The sequence below is a fragment of the Silene latifolia genome, chromosome 4 (genome assembly GCF_048544455.1).
Source record: "Silene latifolia isolate original U9 population chromosome 4, ASM4854445v1, whole genome shotgun sequence".
NCBI lineage: Eukaryota > Viridiplantae > Streptophyta > Magnoliopsida > Caryophyllales > Caryophyllaceae > Silene > Silene latifolia.
The window spans coordinates 110,685,705-110,702,880 of NC_133529.1; the positions used below are offsets into that span (position 1 = coordinate 110,685,705).

Sequence of the window (17,176 nt, forward strand, 5' to 3'; positions counted from 1 at the left end):
ATATTTAACACGACACATAAGAATATTTTCTTACTTTTTTTTTTTATAAATGTTTATAGAATATAAATGATTTTTGGACATTAGTATTGAGTTATAGACTTAGCCTCCCTATTGAATCTTATATAAATTTAGGGTTATGCTCATTCATGTACAACATTTACTCATTCATGGACAATATTTACCGTTTTACCCTTTACATACTCAATCAAAACTTTCCTTTTTTTTGTTGGTTTTCCCCAGTTCTTTTCATTTTTCAACAGTCAACCACCCCACTGTCAGTTACCCAACCACCACCTACCACATCCCCTCCGGTCACACCATCGCCGTCGGCCACCTTCCCTTCGCCGACCACCTCTCCTACCCCTGCCCACCTTCCCCACAAACCATTCCCTCTCTTACCCCGACAAACAACCACCCTCCGCCCACCATAACTTCTCCCTCCGCATCTCCTACTGTCATCCCTACCACCACCGTCGCCGACCGCCGCCCCTACCACCACCGTTGCCGACCCCAGTCGTCCACCATACTCACCCTCAACCACTTCTAGAATGAAACCCTAATTATAAAATTTAGGTTAATTGAAATATTGAATATGAAATTAGTTAATTAATTTTAGTACATCAAATTTGATGTATTGTTGATAAAATTAGATTAATTATTTGTTTAATGTATGAATAAAGTTCATAATTGATGAATTTGGTTAGATTTTGATTAATTTGTTGGAGGAAGAGAGAAAAAATAAGAGAGAAATTTTTTGCTTGTTTTCTGAAGGAAGGGTATGTAATGGAAAAATTATGAAAAAAAAGTCCATAAAAGAGTAAAACGTGTACATGAAAGAGCAATGACGTAAATTTATACTCCCTCCTATCCACTCATTTTCTTCCTCTTTTCGTTTTCATGATAGTCGAATTTTCTTCCCTCTTTCCTTTTTTGGAAGGTTTTGTGTGGTCCAAAATCAATTATATGTGGGGTAGAGTGTTTGTATGATCCAAAATCATTTTCTTATTTCTTGTGCAAAATGGAAGGGAAAGAAATGAGTAAATAGGAGGGAGTACATTTTATCAAGTGACTATGTAGTGGTATAATAAAGATTACATTAGATATTGCGTATCAAAAAAAAGTATTGAAGCACCCTCAAAAAAAAAAAAAAGTATTGAAGCATTTACGGAGCGTTTGGTTAGGGATCTTCAGAAAAGGAAAAAGCAATCAAAATTAATGATTCCTTTTGTTGTTGTTTATTTGAGTCAAATAAAAGGAATGAGACTCACTCCCTTACCCCAAAATCCCTATAATCCTTACCCCTCACCCCCTAATGAATGGGATTCCATTAACCCTTTAATCCAGCTACCACCATAAGTCATCGTCATTGCCCACTGCCAGTGTCCGACCCCCACCAGTCCACCCCATCACCACCACCACCACCACCACGAGTGTCTGTCCATCGCCAGCCAACGCTTCCCCGTCGCCGCCCTCGACCACCTGAAATCGTCACCACCACCAGCACCTACTATCACCTCCGTCGCACGACAATACCATCGGTGGAATCGGAAAAAATCGAAAACTTCAAAAATGCGTTCAAACACCTCCTAATTATGCTGACTGGATACAAATGATACGATATCGGTAAGAAACGCATATGGAGATCCAAGTCACATAATATTGACTTCATAATCCCAACTACCCAAGGACATACTGTATTATTTAGCCGTAATTTCACTTATTTTACTTAACAATTACAAACATGTATCATGTAAAAGAGGAGATACGAATATGAATTACACTAACGAACAAATTCCAAAAGGGATCCTATCAAAAGCCATTCGAGTACATTTATCTACAAGGTCCGTAGCGGACTAAAACACAAACCCGAATATTGCATTGGTTCATAGATCAATTTAGCGAGGGCCTTAATGACACTGAAAAAGGGAGAAAAGGCAAGTGTTTTCATCCATTTTGATATATGCTGCAAGGAACTCAAATGTCGGAACTAGGTTGCTTGATTTCACTAAGGTATGTCCTAACTCTATGCCGTCATAATTCCTGAATATAACGAAACTGTCTGAGATGTGTAACGTGCTATTTCTGGATGACCCATGACTCTTCCTGTCAAACTATCTCTCTCAGATGCGCTTCTTTTGAAAGATGGACACACGAGAAGATTGAAGAGTGTGAGAAGAAGAAACAAAGCGGAAACTCACTGTTTAAAGCCGGAAAGTTTTGGCGTGCTTCAAAGAAATACGACCAAGGAAAGATATCTTGGCATTACTCTCAGAGTCCTGAATACCTCTGATTCAGACAAAACCGAGGCTGATATAAGAAAAGCACTGACAGTTGATCCAGATAACAAGTACATCCTCCGTAAATTCATTGATCTCTTATCTGCATCTATTTACATAGTTCATTCGATTAACTAAAATCGACATTTATAATCATCTTGTGCTTCAGGGACATCAAACATGTTCTTAAGATGGTTAAGGCTAAACAAAAGGAGCATGCCTTACAACGGGCTGAACTATTCAGCACAATGATCTTGAATGAAAATTCTACATCAAAAGGATTCTACCCAAATATAGCTACCTTTGCCGCCTGTATAAGACCATATTACGACTAATATACCTATTACCACTTTGACTTGAGACTTGATACTTTCTTAAACTTGAGCTTTCAGAAAAGACCTGCATAGGATGAGAATACAACATATATATATATAGAGTTACATTGAGCATTATTGAGGCGGCTGATGGAAAATATACCAAGTACAGTCTATCGTCTTTGGGTTTAAATTATTTATGAAAACATCAAAATAGTTTAATAAACTGGCTGCCCTTCTTCGTTCTATCGTGAAGTTGCAATCATTCAATTCAATCCCTACACAATTTTCATCATGGGTCACTCAAAAACAACTACGGAGTATGTTTTGGTAACATAGGCGTAAGGCTGCATACACCCAACCCCATTTACCCTGCCATGGTAAGGAGCTTTATAGGCACGGGGATAACGTTACTCTTTGTAGAGATTTATCGTCTTTTTTCAAAAGTAGCCATTTTGGATTTTTGGTAGAACTAAAGTCCTAGGATTACCCTAAATACACTAGGAGTCTAATGATGAACTGCGAAGACATTAACTTAGGAAAACAGGCCCCTCTCTTCCTTTACTCGATGCGAAATGATTTACGAACATTTGTAAACAAAGTAGCTTATAAATCGCAAAGACGCAAAATACGGAATAAAGATGATAATCTCATACCAGCTTGGGATAAGAACTCCGAGAGGTCTCCTGTCATTTTGCCACCTTAAAATTTCATTAATGTATAGACTACGGAAAGATAATAGCTGCAAAGTAAAACAGGAAACTTTACAAAGCAGCTTTCAATTCAAGTTCACACATTTTCAATAGACCATTATCAATGATTTGCCAACCAAGTAACAAGGTCACAGTTACATCGTTTCAGAAAACGAAAAAGCATCTTACATGGTATTATCAGTTGGACCTTCATCTTCATCGCCAACCTCAACTTCATGTTCATCCATAGTTTGAGCATGACTATACCGGTCAATGTTGCAAGTAAATCTAAAGACAACATAGCAAAATTACACCAGAAGAAGCAACAAAAGAAACCAAACCACTTGTACTGTCACAGAAATGCATACAATTTGGTTAAAGACAAGCCTTACCTCTTTTTCATGCGACTACCAGCGTCTTTGTAAGTACCTACATCAAGTTTCTTGTCGAGGAGAATGAGACTCTCAGTGAAGTCACAAGTAGACCATGAGCGCCAACGCCCACGAAACCCAAGTCTCTTATACTCTTTCGTACTTGGATCATATGACACCAATGTTACTCTTTTGGTGAATCCTAGTACCTGATCTCTGTTCTTCCTCAAACGCTGAATCCACCCTAAACTGATATCAGAGCCCAAGTCGAGGTTTATCACTTGACACCAAGACGTCCCTACACTATATTCTTCTTTCACCCAAATTTCACACCGTTCCATCTCTTTCCCACTGAACCCTCCCTTCAGTTGCGAGTACATGACCGACAACTTTCCATCGTGATCACATACAGTGAGATTCAGTGTGTTTACCTTGTTAAGATGCTCAGGTAATTTTATCTTTTTGAATCTCTCCCCCCTCAACATCAAACAACAACAACCAGTTTCTTTCAAAAACTTTGGTTTTAGCATCCCTTTCCCATGCAACGCAATGAATATCCCCGTTTAGAAAGCATTGTGACCACTTGAGATCGCAAACGCAAATATCGACCAGATAGTCTCCACAAACCCACCTCCATCTTCTTTCCAGAACTGAGTATAATTCAACTTTCGGAGGGGTCGTGTCCAAATGATTCTTATCACGGATATAAACCAATCTCACCACTTTGTGATCACCTGTCCTAGAATTATATCCAAATCCTAACATACATATGTATGCACCTACGGATACTTGGTAAGTAGCAAGGGGAACGGGAAGTTTAATGTATTTGTTGATCAACGAGTTCCAAAGGAGGACAAGGTAAGTATAACTAAACATGTCATCAGACAGACAAACCAATCCATTGACAGAGCCCACAACACGAAAATTGTATCCAGTCTTGGAAGCCATGAAGGGACAAGTAAAGGTATCGTGTACCTCAAGGTTGTCGCCTTCCGTACCTTTGCCTGAATCGAGAAAAAGAGTGTACTGCTCTTGTTTTTCAGGGGGGTTAGAATACTGCCTATACATAACTAGCCTATTTGCATCATTTTGGGAGTAATACTTGAGGTGGGCAGTTATAAAAGGCGTGGAAACAATTAGATTCTCCCATGGTTTACAGACACACTGACATTTCCCAAGGGTTTTCACGGGAAGACGTTTCATTGTTCAGCGGGGGCAACAGGCCTGGCTCAGCCACTCAATCCCAATGATTTGTTTACCTTTGAATGAAAAACCCCTTTGCTTACGAAGAATAAAAAAAAGGAAACCAAATTACTGGGACCAAGAAAATAACTAAAAAGATTCAATCTTTTTGTCTTGCTAAAACTCAGATAAAAAAATTCTCAGTAATTTCATGTTTTTCCTTCACTTTTCATAGAAAAGCACATCAAAAATTCATGAAAAATTAACAGATTGCATTCCTAGTTGAAACATACAGCAAAGAAATTAAAAATATTCACTCTTTTTTAACCTGGTCAATTCAAAGTGTTTACTTTTTGTTCAAAATCATCAAATTATTAGCTAAAATGCATGCAATTAAAAGTAATAGTACTATAGTAGTAGTAACTACAACTTCACTTAGAAACAACACAATAATAGAGCACACATTCTTACTTGTGAGTTGTGACGGTCACAAGTCACAACCGATTAAAATAATGTTAAAAAGGAAAGGGGTTTTGAGACGGCACAAGCATAGCTAAGAAAAACTCAATTATTCAATACAATAGATTCACAATTATAATTCCAAACTGTTCCATACCCTAAATCTTCTTAGTAGTTGTTCTTATGCATTCATATCAAAATTTACTGCAGAATTTCAAAAACCCAATAACAGATTAACAAAGGTAACAATGGTAAAATGGGTAAAAGCTTAGAGAAGAGAGAAATTATAGTACCGTGTTATACTCGAGAGCATAACAAAGTATGGGTTGTTGGATGAAAGGATGAAAGGGTGAATTCTAACAAAAAAGACCAAATCCCCAGGTGATTAATTGTTTGGACTTTGGTCGAGTTAGACTTAGATCCTAGTCAATTATTTACGTACTCCGTAACCGTGAATTCTTTAGTGCCGTGTGTGGGACTGATGTAAAGTCCCACGAGTCCAAATTTCCTTCCTATTTTAGTGTTCCATCTAGTAGCCCACAATCTCTCAATTTGACACGTAAGCATACATTAAAAACTAGCTTAAACCCGTGCAAAATTGCACGGGCATGTATAGATAAGGTTTTACAATTTTATATTGGTATCATTATATTTGTCAATATAAAATTGTAAAACCAGCCTTACTTTACACATTAATAGACCCCACATAAGACCACCTTTGACCATCGTATTGATAACCCCCGGAAAGCTTGTATTTTCACCTTTCCAACGAGTCCAAGAATACCTCAAACCGACATCGGTTGCTATGTCAAACATCGACTGAAAGTTACCCCATTGCAAAATATTAAGTCCTTCGGCCAAAAAGTCGTGTTTGACAACAAAAAATTTATTAAAGGCTGTGTTTTACAAACTTTTTTTTAAAAGTGGTGTTTGGAAAAAAAAAATTTAAAGGTTGTGTTTGACAAAAAAACCCTAATAAGAATATATAACATTTTACGTAAATGATCTACATTAGATTAAAATTAACTTGTTGCTTCAGTGCGTTAACCATAAACTGATTCAACATTGACATGCAGGATTGACCTATAAAAACAGAAAGATATATTATATTCTTTGCCGCAATGGATTAACCAAAAGAATTAGGGTGATGCTCATTCATAGACACAAATGACCATTTTACCCCTTTATTTCATTTCTCAAATTTTCAATTATCTCTCTATTTAATTCCACCACCTCCCCCCCCCACTCCTGCCACAACTTATTCCATAAAACCCTAGTTGTAAAACTAAGCCCAATCAATTTGAATTTAGGTAACTTTGAAGCAAAAAAAAATGATGCATTGTTAATGGAATTAGAATAATAATTTGTTCAATTTATGAATTAAGTGCATCATTGATGAATTTGGTAGGATTCTATTAATTTGTTAGAGGAAGAGAAGAATAGAGAAGAAGAGAGAACTTTTTTTTTAGGTCTCTAGGCAAATGGCATACTATGAAAAAACAATGGAAAAAGGTCCATGATAGAGTAAAACACGTACATGAAAGAGCAACTACGAAGAATTATATATACTCCCTATCATTATTTACTATTTTTTTTTTAGTCTTTGAGTGGTATTTTAATCAAATGTAAACATATAATTGAGATGGAGGGGTAACACAAATTGATGGATAACTGGAATGCTCCCTTATAAGCAGTTTTAGCCTGCAAATTTAGGATCGCCTCATAAAAACATGTAAGTATATACAGTTATACACGCGCTTCCAAAATCAAATTAAACCCAAGATCATAACTGTAGGACGAGAACAAATATTTTAAGGAAGTATTATTAAATCCGATGTTCCGGGGAAATAAAAGGACTAAGAAGACCAATAAAAAAAGGTCAAGTGTGCATAATCATCAATCTTTTACCCTTATTAAAAATGAGTATACCAACTTATTCATACATATATATCATTTTTTAATAAAATAAAAGTTGGTATTAGAAAATTAAAAACTTTACAAACAATATTAATCATTAACACTATTCTGGTATTTAAGACTGTCTTAATTTACCCTTATATGAAAATGACTATACCAACTTAATCATACATCTTTATCATTTTTTTAATAAAGTGTAAAACGTCTTAAGTTAAGACGGTATTAAGCTAGACATACTCCCAAAAATTAATCTCCATTTCTTTATATTGAAGATCTCTTATGTAAAATTTTCATATCTTTTGCCGATACGATTCAATACAAAATATTTAAAAAGAATTCACAAAAGTTGTCGGAAATATGTACTTAAGAAAAAATAGGGTACGTAATTGGCGTGCACAATAGTCAATGAACTCAAAATTGAGCACCAAAAGAACTTTTCTACAGTAAACTGCGTGAAATTATACTACAAAGTAGAGAATTTATTAAAAGATCAGCATGAAGTAGAGTGGCAAAATCATATTAAAACCTACAATTCACATTTATCCATTTTTTAATAATCGATAGTAATGCGTTGTCGTATTTATAAGTGATCTGTAATATATCACAATCGGTGTGCTTGATATTCTGAAAATGTATCTTTGTCGTATCATGCAGTATATTTTGCATTTTCACTCTGAATTAAGAAAACAAATATACTGTGTGATACAACATTCTTTTAATATTGTACGGAATATATTGTATATTTTGTCTTTTAAATTCAAAGATCATCAACAAATTGGATTGGTCTCCATAAAAGATACTCGTATAATTTATATTCCTCCATATGCAACTAATTTTTGCTATAGTAGTGTTTTTCATTTTTCATTTTCACCCCATCTCCGTTTTTTTTTACATTGTTTGATTAAGTCTAAAGATATTATTTACGCAGGATTGGAAGATAATTTTATATTTAATGTATTGATTGATGAAAGATTAGTTTCCATTTTTTTTTTTTTTTTGCAGTTTGAGTATAAAGATTATAGAAAGATTTCATAGTTGGCAGAAAAGGAAATGGAAAAGCTGTCAGAAAAGGAAATGGAAAATCATTCACAATTGGCATTTTTTTAGTGAATATATTGATTATTAAAGAATATCAAAAGATTCTCTGGGATAGTAGGCGGGAAAATCAGTACTGAGAGTGAAAGTGAGACTGCCACGTGTCTAGTGGTTCTTGTATTATACTTTTATATAGATAGATAAATATTTACATATCATAAAAGGATGATGTGTTAAAAAATTAAGGCAATGAGACAGATGAGACTGAGGATCCGAACTAGATTTTCACTTTTTTAGGGTTTCTTGCGTGTCCATTGGGCTAGCCCCGTGCGAAGCTTTATTTTCAGTCTATTTGGTTTCTTGTATGTTTAATGGGTGATGAGTAGAGAATTTAGTCGTCATTCCTACTATCAAAAACAATTTATAAAGAACCCAAATTAAGTAGTATAATTAGGGTGTCGGTCTCAAGGATGGCGGGGGCTTACACGATAATTTAATTGGGTCTTAGTCTAGTCAAATAAAGAGGGAGATTGATTGAATACTAGCAACTGATTTTAAACTAAAGCAAGCAATTAATAAGATGTACATGTGTAAACAATTGATTTAAAAACTAGGGTAGTCGGGTTCCCCTAAGCAAGGCAAGTTAACAATGTGTGTCAAATGGTTTCTGGGTAATTGTTAGTGAAGAAAGTGAACTAACTTCTTAAACTCGTCTTAAGACGGACACAAAATCTTCATTAAGCATCCTATCTCATCATAAACATGCTATCAAGCAACCACATAAACTCTCATTCATGAGGAAACTAAGCAAAAATTGAAAAAAAGCATGAACTCTCATACACACATTTCAACAAACACCTTATATGCATGACCATAAACACTAACATTATCACCCAAAAACATTATTAACATTTAACAACCCATTTTATTAACTTAAACCTCCACTTAGGTTCCCCCTAACCCTAGTGGGTGACTACTCACACATGCTTACAAAGCAAATGTAAACAATTGAGCAAAAGCAAACAAACATGACAACAAACATTTTGTAAAGATGAACAATTACTAAGTAACAAATGGAAATGTAAACTATTGAATAAACAAAGCAAATGAAGAAGAGAATTATACCAACAATTAGCAAAGATTGCAACTTTGATTGAATTAAGGAAGAAATTCTTCAATATCCTCAAAATACAACCCAATAACTAAATGTAAACAATTGATATTAACTATTACTAAGCTAATTAAGGAAGTAATTAATGTTTGATTAAGGAAAGATTAAAGTTTTAATTAAGGATTGCATAAGATTAAGGGAGTAATTCTAGATCTAGGGTTATATGTACAAATGATTAAGGGAGGGGGTATTTATACTATCCCCTTGGATTAAACATAAGGAGAAAAGAATGAAGCCCAATTCCCGTCAGAGATCCCCGTGCCGGCCAACCGGCTGCCGGCCTCCCTGTCGGCAGCGAGTTCTTTTTTTCCAAATGTATAGAATTGACCTGGGGTTGTTCTCTGCCGGTGGACCGGCTGCCGGCCTGCCGGCAGAGGACACCTCTTGCTTGGTTTTTTTCTTCAATTCTTCAATGAGCTGGTTGCGTGTGCCGGCTGACCGGCTGCCGGGTTGCCAACCGGCAGCGAGTTCCTTTTCTCTTTGCTTCATTTCTCTCCTCCAAATTGTCTAAGGTATTGGGAGAGGTTCCCTTCCGGTGGGGCATTGCAGAGCCGCCGCCGGCAGAGAACTTCTTCAAAGAATTCCTCCTTCTTTTCTTCATGCTCTCATCGAATCATCTTACTTGCTCCGATTCATCTATAACCGCCTCAAATCCTGCAGGAGGGGCACAAAATCATAGACGAGGAGATCGGACACAAAATGCAAGATAAGAGATACAAAACCGACTCAATTGGAGTCGGAATACATGAAAATAGAAAGGAAATTCGGTGTAAATAAATCATATATAAAACCTCCCCTCACTTGAACCTTACTCGTCCCCGAGTAAGTAAGTGAGGAAAAACGAGACTCTTAGTTAACTAAATGCTAATCTAGACTAATAATATTCGATGGTAGGCAATTAACATGCCTCCTCCGTCCCTTCAACTCACAATGAAACATAATGAGGTATACGTTCCTTTGCAAGGCAAGTGGGGGCTTGCGGAAAATTTAGACACATCCACATCAAGGCACATAACTAAGCATAGGATGCATCAATCAAAAAGTCAACCACTTTCCTCATCTAAGCGGGGGTTTTGTTTTGAAAAGTTAAAGGCCTCGGTCGGGAGATACCATCTCATAGTCTTAGCGGGGTGTCAATCCCCTAGTGATGGCTCAAGCAACCTACACGTGACAACCGAATTCCTAAGAAACACATTCAAAGGCGGGAAAAGGGGAAACAAAGCCTAACCTTCGAGATTTACAAGACAACTCAAGATTCAACCAATTTGACCCTTGACTAAGAGGACCTAGACTACCGAGTTCCTCACGGTTTTCACTAGTCTCTCATTTTTTAAGAACGGGTAATTTTTGTGCCAAAAAGTAACCAAAATCACTCAACTACTCGACTCGTGAGACATGCCCGCAATATAACGTGGAATCCACTCCTACAAGACCATTCATGAGATGCAAAAAGGGAAATGCGCATAAAGAGAAACGAGGGTTGTAACGGGGCTAGGTGACGGGACGAATTGGGTTTGGTGCAAGCACCATTTTGGAAAAATGTGGAAGTACACATCAAGAAGTTGCCAAAATTCCATTTCTTCCACTTTATTACAACAAATGAGTAACGTCTACACCCTAACAAAAAATTGGTTTCCCAAATTTATGCAAAAATTGTGCAAACCCGACTCACTTTGGAAAAGACATGAAAATCATCACCTTATTGCAACAATTGAGTAACGTCTACACCCCTAACATGAACTTGGATGGCCAAATTCAAGCAAAAATTGTGTAAACCTAACTCACATTGGAAAATCATCATATGCCCTTTTATTTTGCAACGCCTTTTTCTACTCCTTAATGACGAATTAGGAGTGTTGCTCGGCTTTTTCACATTAAACAAAGTACAAGTGAATTTTTTTTCTCACATTTTTTTCTTTTCTATTTTCTTTTCTTTTCAAAACCTCTTTATTAAAACAAACCAAATGAAACCATTATTCCGACTCAACTCATCAACTAGGACTCAAATACCCTTCTTCATACAACCGACAACATGTAAGCAACTTTCTTGATAAGGGAAGGTTGTTTATGGTATGTAGTTTGTTTTGTAGGTGCCAAATGAAAGGTTCAAGCTCAAAAGAGGTTAGCAAAATCAGACCTGGTCTAAAGGGTCGAAAATTAGGCTTATTTGGCAATGTGAGGCTTAAGAACGAAATACAACGAATTGTTTCAAATTATGCACACAAATGAACATCTCATGGTCTAAAAGGAAAAAACGCCACGCTTATGCAACGTGATATGACATGCCACGCAAGGAGCCTACTCACAACCTAAGGGAGACTGGGTATGGATGTACCGGTCTCAAGGAGGCTCTAAATCTCACATGTAAGTAGCTATGTCGAAATCTAGGTCTAGACTACGGTCCTTGGTCTCACAAGGTGGTCAATACTCTCCGGCCAAGCCTCATTTCCCGGGTATTTGCAAGCAAACACCCTAACAAGGAGGTCACAAAGTGCAAGCCACTAAGAGGGAGAAAGACACGGCCAAGATAATGTCATCATAGAGGGTATTATTCTCCCTTCCTAGACCACATTTTGTTAAAAAATATGTACAAACTCGATGCAAACGGAATTTAAAGCACAAATAAACATTTACAAGGTATGAGATGCAATACTAAACTAGCAACAAGAGTAGACATGCAAACAATTTTTTTCTAACCTAGCAGCACATAAGCACACAAACCAAGTTCCAAAATGGAACATCCTCATCAACATTTCCCATCCTCCTCCAGATATACGACAATTGTAAAAGAAAAGGAAAGGGAAAGGAGAAAGGGATAAGAAGGATCAAACTGAGCGGTCTTCTAGTCTCCTAATGCCTCCAATGTTCCTTATGTGCCTGCGCCACTTGTTAGACAAACGTATATATACAATGCAATATTTTTTTATTTTTTTTTAAATTTTTAAATTTTTAGGCATTTTTTGGAATTTTTATATCAAATTTACGTATATATATACAAATATAAACAAATATACACAAAGTGGATATTTTCCTCCCCACACTTGAAGTTTACATTGTCCTCAATGGAATAAAGTATAGGGAGTGAATGGGAAAAATAAGAAAACATATTTTTGGGTTTTGCAATTTTTTCGAAAATGAAAAGCATATTTTTGTTGTTTTTGTATTTTTCTTAAAATTAAATAACATGTTTTTTTTTTGGGCCTCCTCCCCACACTTATTATGTACAACATCCAATGACGGATGAAGTGTGATGAGAAGGCAATTTTTGGGAAATAAAAGCAACATATTTTTGGTTTTTTTTTTTTGAAAATTAAAAACATGTTTTTGTGTTGTTTGGAATTTATGGAATTTCCTTCCCACACTTATTTATTTACATAGTGTGTGGAGGAGACTCGGAAAGTAAATGCATATTTTTGTGATTTTTGATTTTTCAATTTGTTTGTATTTTGAAAAGAGGACGCAATGCATGAACTATCCTATATGCAATATTGAAATTACGATGCAAACTATGCTAGATGAATGCAATTCCTATATGTGACAATATTTTAAATCTAATGCAAGCCTAAATGAATGCAACTAAATGATTTACTAGGCTAAATATATTATAAGTAATCTAAATGCATAGGAAAGTAAATATGAATGAGAGAGTTTGGATTAAGGGAGTCATACTCGGCTTTGGATTGGATTGGGAGCAAAAGTAGGCCATAAAGCTAGGCCATCTAGGACTCGTCGTCCTCCTCCTCATCATCATTTCCGGTTCTGAACTCGGGTTCCCGGATGAAGTCATCCGTGTTCATGCCGATTGTTGAGTCATCCATCCCCGTAGTCAAGTCAATGTCGACCTCCCGCCCCGCTCCCGAGCCACTTGCAAACCCGACATCACCAAAAATGGAGGGGGTGCTTCTAAACCATTGAGTCTCATGCCCCTCCCCTTGAGTAGAGGCCGGGGTAGGGAAAACGGGGGCGCTAATGTAATCCGGCCGAATGTTCATGTCGGTGTAGGCAAAGCTCTTGTCCTTGGGGTACCCACCGTCCGGCCCAAGGTAGTAGGAGGGGTAAAGGCCAGAGGGGTGGTTATATTGCCTCCTCCGATAATCATCATAAATAGGGAATTGGCCCACCGATTGGTCAAAGTAAATCCTATCCAACCGTTGTTGCAAACCGAGCCTCTCACTCGCGGCCTTTTGCAAACCCAATCTCATGTCGTTCATAAATGTGACCAAGTCGGAGTGGAGCGGGGTTGGTTAAAGAGTGTGGCTTGATGAGGCTCCACCACCAAATTGAGGGTTCGAAGGATTGGGTTGGAAGACGGATGGAGTCGGCATCATGAACGGAGAGTAGATTCGGTCTCCGTTGGGTTGTCCCTCCCATAGGTGATTGGTGGATTTTGGGGAGGTTGGGACGTGTCTTTCTTCGCTTCAATTTCAAGAAGCTATGACTCTTGGCCGGGTTTGATTTTCATTTTGTTGACATTTGGGAGTGGGATTGAGTTCCGCTTTTAGATTTGCCAATATTCAAGGCCGTCAAAAGAGTTAATTTTGATCCACTCAAGCGACTTCATCATGTAGTCTTTTGTTATGTAAGTCTCTCCTTGAAGATAATTCATGTCAGAGAAGTCCACCGGTTGGTCCATGTTTTTGGCGATGCGGGTGATGATGCCACCCACATGTAGGGGAACTTTTTGCCTCGAGGAGTTAGCCAATTTTGCCAAGTGGAGGGCCATGTGGTGAGCCACATTGATTTTATAGGGTTTAGGCTTTGTGATTAAATAGGAGCCCAAAATTTCGAGCTCAATCACCCTAAACACCCAAGGTGCATCGATGGCTAAGACGGTGCACCCCATAAATCGGTGCTAAATCCTCATGGGTGCATTGTAACAAAAAGTAGCCGGCCTTTTCACCCCATTTCTATCCTCCAAACCCGAGATAGCCTTCCATACCCTAGAAAAGTGTAGTGTCTCGGGTGCCTTGTGGGTAGGGGCGTTTTCCGACCCGAAAATTTGTGCAAGTCGGAAAAGGGAGATAGTATGGTCTCGATTCATGAGACGGAAATGCAATTGGGCCACCATCCCGGTTTGCCTATCCTTATCAAGACGAAGGCTACTCAAAAATTCCCAAGTAATACGGAGGTAAGTTCGATCAAGGATATTATACATTCCTTTCATACCCATGCCTCTAAATAAGGCCTCCATTTCCTTATCTATTCTAAGGTTTCGCATGGAGGGACGACAAATAAACCGAGTCGGGGTGAGGGGCGTCACTTAAAGAGTATAAATTTACCTTTTTTAGTTTGTGTGGCAAACTCAACCTCCGGGAAGTCGGGATCCGGGTTTGTATCATTAGCCGCCGTCTTGACTAGTTGTTGTTGTGCCCTTGCGAGGTCGCCCCTTGTTCTCTTTTCTGCCATTGATGAAGGATTGGAAGGTTAGTGGTGAATTAGGGGTGTTGGTTTGTTGAATGTTGAAGGTAAGGAGGGGGTTTAATGGAGTATGGGTGTGGAAAGAGAGGGAGAGTATGTTTAGAGGGAGAGAAATTCCGCAAAAAAAAAAAGAGAGGGTTATGGTGATGAATGTCGGGTATTATTGAGGATATCAGGGCTCTGTGCCGGTGGGGGCAACGGCTGCCGGTCCACCGGCAGGGAGTCCTATACCTTTAATTCAAAATTTTCCATTTTTTTTTCAGAATAGCAAAGTCTCGCTACCGGTGGGGGCACCGGCTGCCGGTCCACCGGCAGGGAGATCCTCTCCTTCTCTTTTTCGTTCCTTTATTCACCAATGCCAGGTTCCCTGCCGATGGGCCGGCTACCGACCTGCCGGCAGGGAACACTCCTTCCTTCATTTCTTCGTTTTTTTCTTCAGTGGTGGGATTCTATGCCGGCTGCCGGTGTAACACCCCCATACTCCAAGTGCCTTACCAGGACCATTCAGGTATAAGGATGCTACCATCTCGGTTACCCGAGGTAATGATAGTCAAATAGACAATAACGAAACAACATTTAAATAGAAATACTTTAGCGAAAGGTTACAATCTCAAAACTAAATCCAAAATACGAGTACATGTTCTTAAAACCAACTGTCTACTGAAACAACTGAAATGTTTATTAAACTACTAAGCTACAGCGGAAGACTTCTATCATTAGACGGTGGCACATCCCAGCTATCCCAGTAACTCGACTCATACCTGCTCAATAACTGCTCACCATCCCCGAATGGATCACCACAGTTTTTAAAACATTAAACGGGTCAAGACTAATCACACAATTTATATAAACTAACAATACAAGAAAAACAAACATTTCAATCATCACGGATATTCTCCGAACTCCAAACCCAACTCCACAATCCCGACTACACACTAAAGTGTGTAGCCCTGCTAGAGTACCCATCGCAACAAAGTCACTCCTTGCCGCGATGGGAGACCGCACCGTTCCCACCTAAGCCCCGCTCATCTCCATCGAGCGATAAACCCAAGTCCATTAATGTGCACACATCCTTCGTGGCGGGTTCCACAGAAGGCGAATCATGGGCGTGAAGCCACTCCCGCAAGTGACTCCACTCAGCCAGGGACGCACCCCGAAGAACACAGACAGATACAATCAATCACAACTACTATCAGCAACCAAATCCAGCAATCGTCACAATACGAGTATGATAATATTCAACAACCACAAAACACCACAACATATTATGGGACTAATACTGAGTAGGGAAACCCTACCTGGAAAGCACAACACAATCAGACGATCTCACAGCTGATATCAAAACGCTTCCTCTACGAATCCTCCTCCTAACATACAAGCATACAATCACTACCAAGCACAAAATACAACAAAACCCCCAATTCCCAACATTAGGGTTTAACCAACTTTAATGAAGTACTATAAAAACGGTACATAGATCTTACCCTCGACGCAAGGATCACAACGGTACAAAGAAAGGTAAAATCCGACCTTCCAAGCTCCGGGATTTGCCAACAATGCGATTGATGCGAAGAACGTAGTTTGATTTCTCTCTTTGAAAGTAATCAGGTTTTAAAAGTGTTTAAAGAAAAGTGATGGAAGTTATTATATACTTAATCGCATTATTAATAAAACCCGAGAAATCATCCCCCGTAAACCGGCTACTCGATCGAGTAGCTGAGGTACTCGATCGAGTGCCCTCTTACTCGATCGAGTATCTACGTTACTCGATCGAGTACCCAACAGGTCAGAAACTATTTTAAACTGCAACTCACCCTTACTCGATAGAGTAAGGCCTACTCGATAGAGTACTCAGATACTCATAAATCCGTAGTATTACAGTCTTCCCTCCTTAAAAAGAACTTCGTCCCCGAAGTTCGAACCACAACAAAACAAAGACTCACACTACAACACTCCCGACTCAAGAACCAAAACAAACTCAACATAAAATATGTTACTAACCCAAACTCAACCCGACTCAACGACAACAACTATACCGACACAACATAAAAAGGGTATAAAAACTCTTAAAAACACTTTGTGATCATCTCCTACCCCCCTAAAAGAAACAAGGTTACGTCCCCGTAACCATACATACCTAATCAAAAAGGAAAGGGTAACGCTCTCTTATGGCCTCCTCTGCCTCCCATGTAGCTTCCTCAGTCTCGTGGTTAGACCAAAGGATCTTAAGCAAAACTGTCTCACCACTCCTAGTCTTCCTAACCTTCCGGTCAAGAATCTGCTTAGGTACCTCAAGATATGATAAGGACTCATCTAGCTCTAAGCTCTCTGCCTCTAACAC

The 17,176-nt window shown here is 38.4% G+C and overlaps 1 protein-coding gene across 1 annotated transcript; it reads right to left on the bottom strand.

The window, feature by feature from the left end:
* Positions 1 to 2,363: 2,363 nt before the first annotated feature.
* LOC141653822 (uncharacterized) lies at positions 2,364 to 5,730 on the bottom strand. Its single transcript, XM_074461684.1, has 4 exons — positions 3,675 to 5,730; positions 3,472 to 3,570; positions 3,247 to 3,332; positions 2,364 to 2,675 (listed from the first exon to the last, which is right to left on the bottom strand). Exons 1-3 carry the CDS (start codon positions 4,181 to 4,183, stop codon positions 3,293 to 3,295), a joined length of 648 nt encoding a protein of 215 aa, XP_074317785.1. The 5' UTR covers positions 4,184 to 5,730; the 3' UTR covers positions 2,364 to 2,675; positions 3,247 to 3,292.
* Positions 5,731 to 17,176: the final 11,446 nt, after the last annotated feature.

What these genes read in the sequence shown, in the direction of transcription:
- LOC141653822 (XM_074461684.1), bottom strand. Translation starts at nt 4,183, where the DNA reads ATGCTAAAACCAAAGTTTTTGAAAGAAACTGGTTGTTGTTGTTTGATG. An exon ending in GGTAGTCGCATGAAAAAGAG is followed by an intron (nt 3,571 to 3,674) that starts GTAAGGCTTGTC and finishes TGTTGTCTTTAG; the next exon opens with ATTTACTTGCAACATTGACC. An exon ending in GGTCCAACTGATAATACCAT is followed by an intron (nt 3,333 to 3,471) that starts GTAAGATGCTTT and finishes TTTACTTTGCAG; the next exon opens with CTATTATCTTTCCGTAGTCT.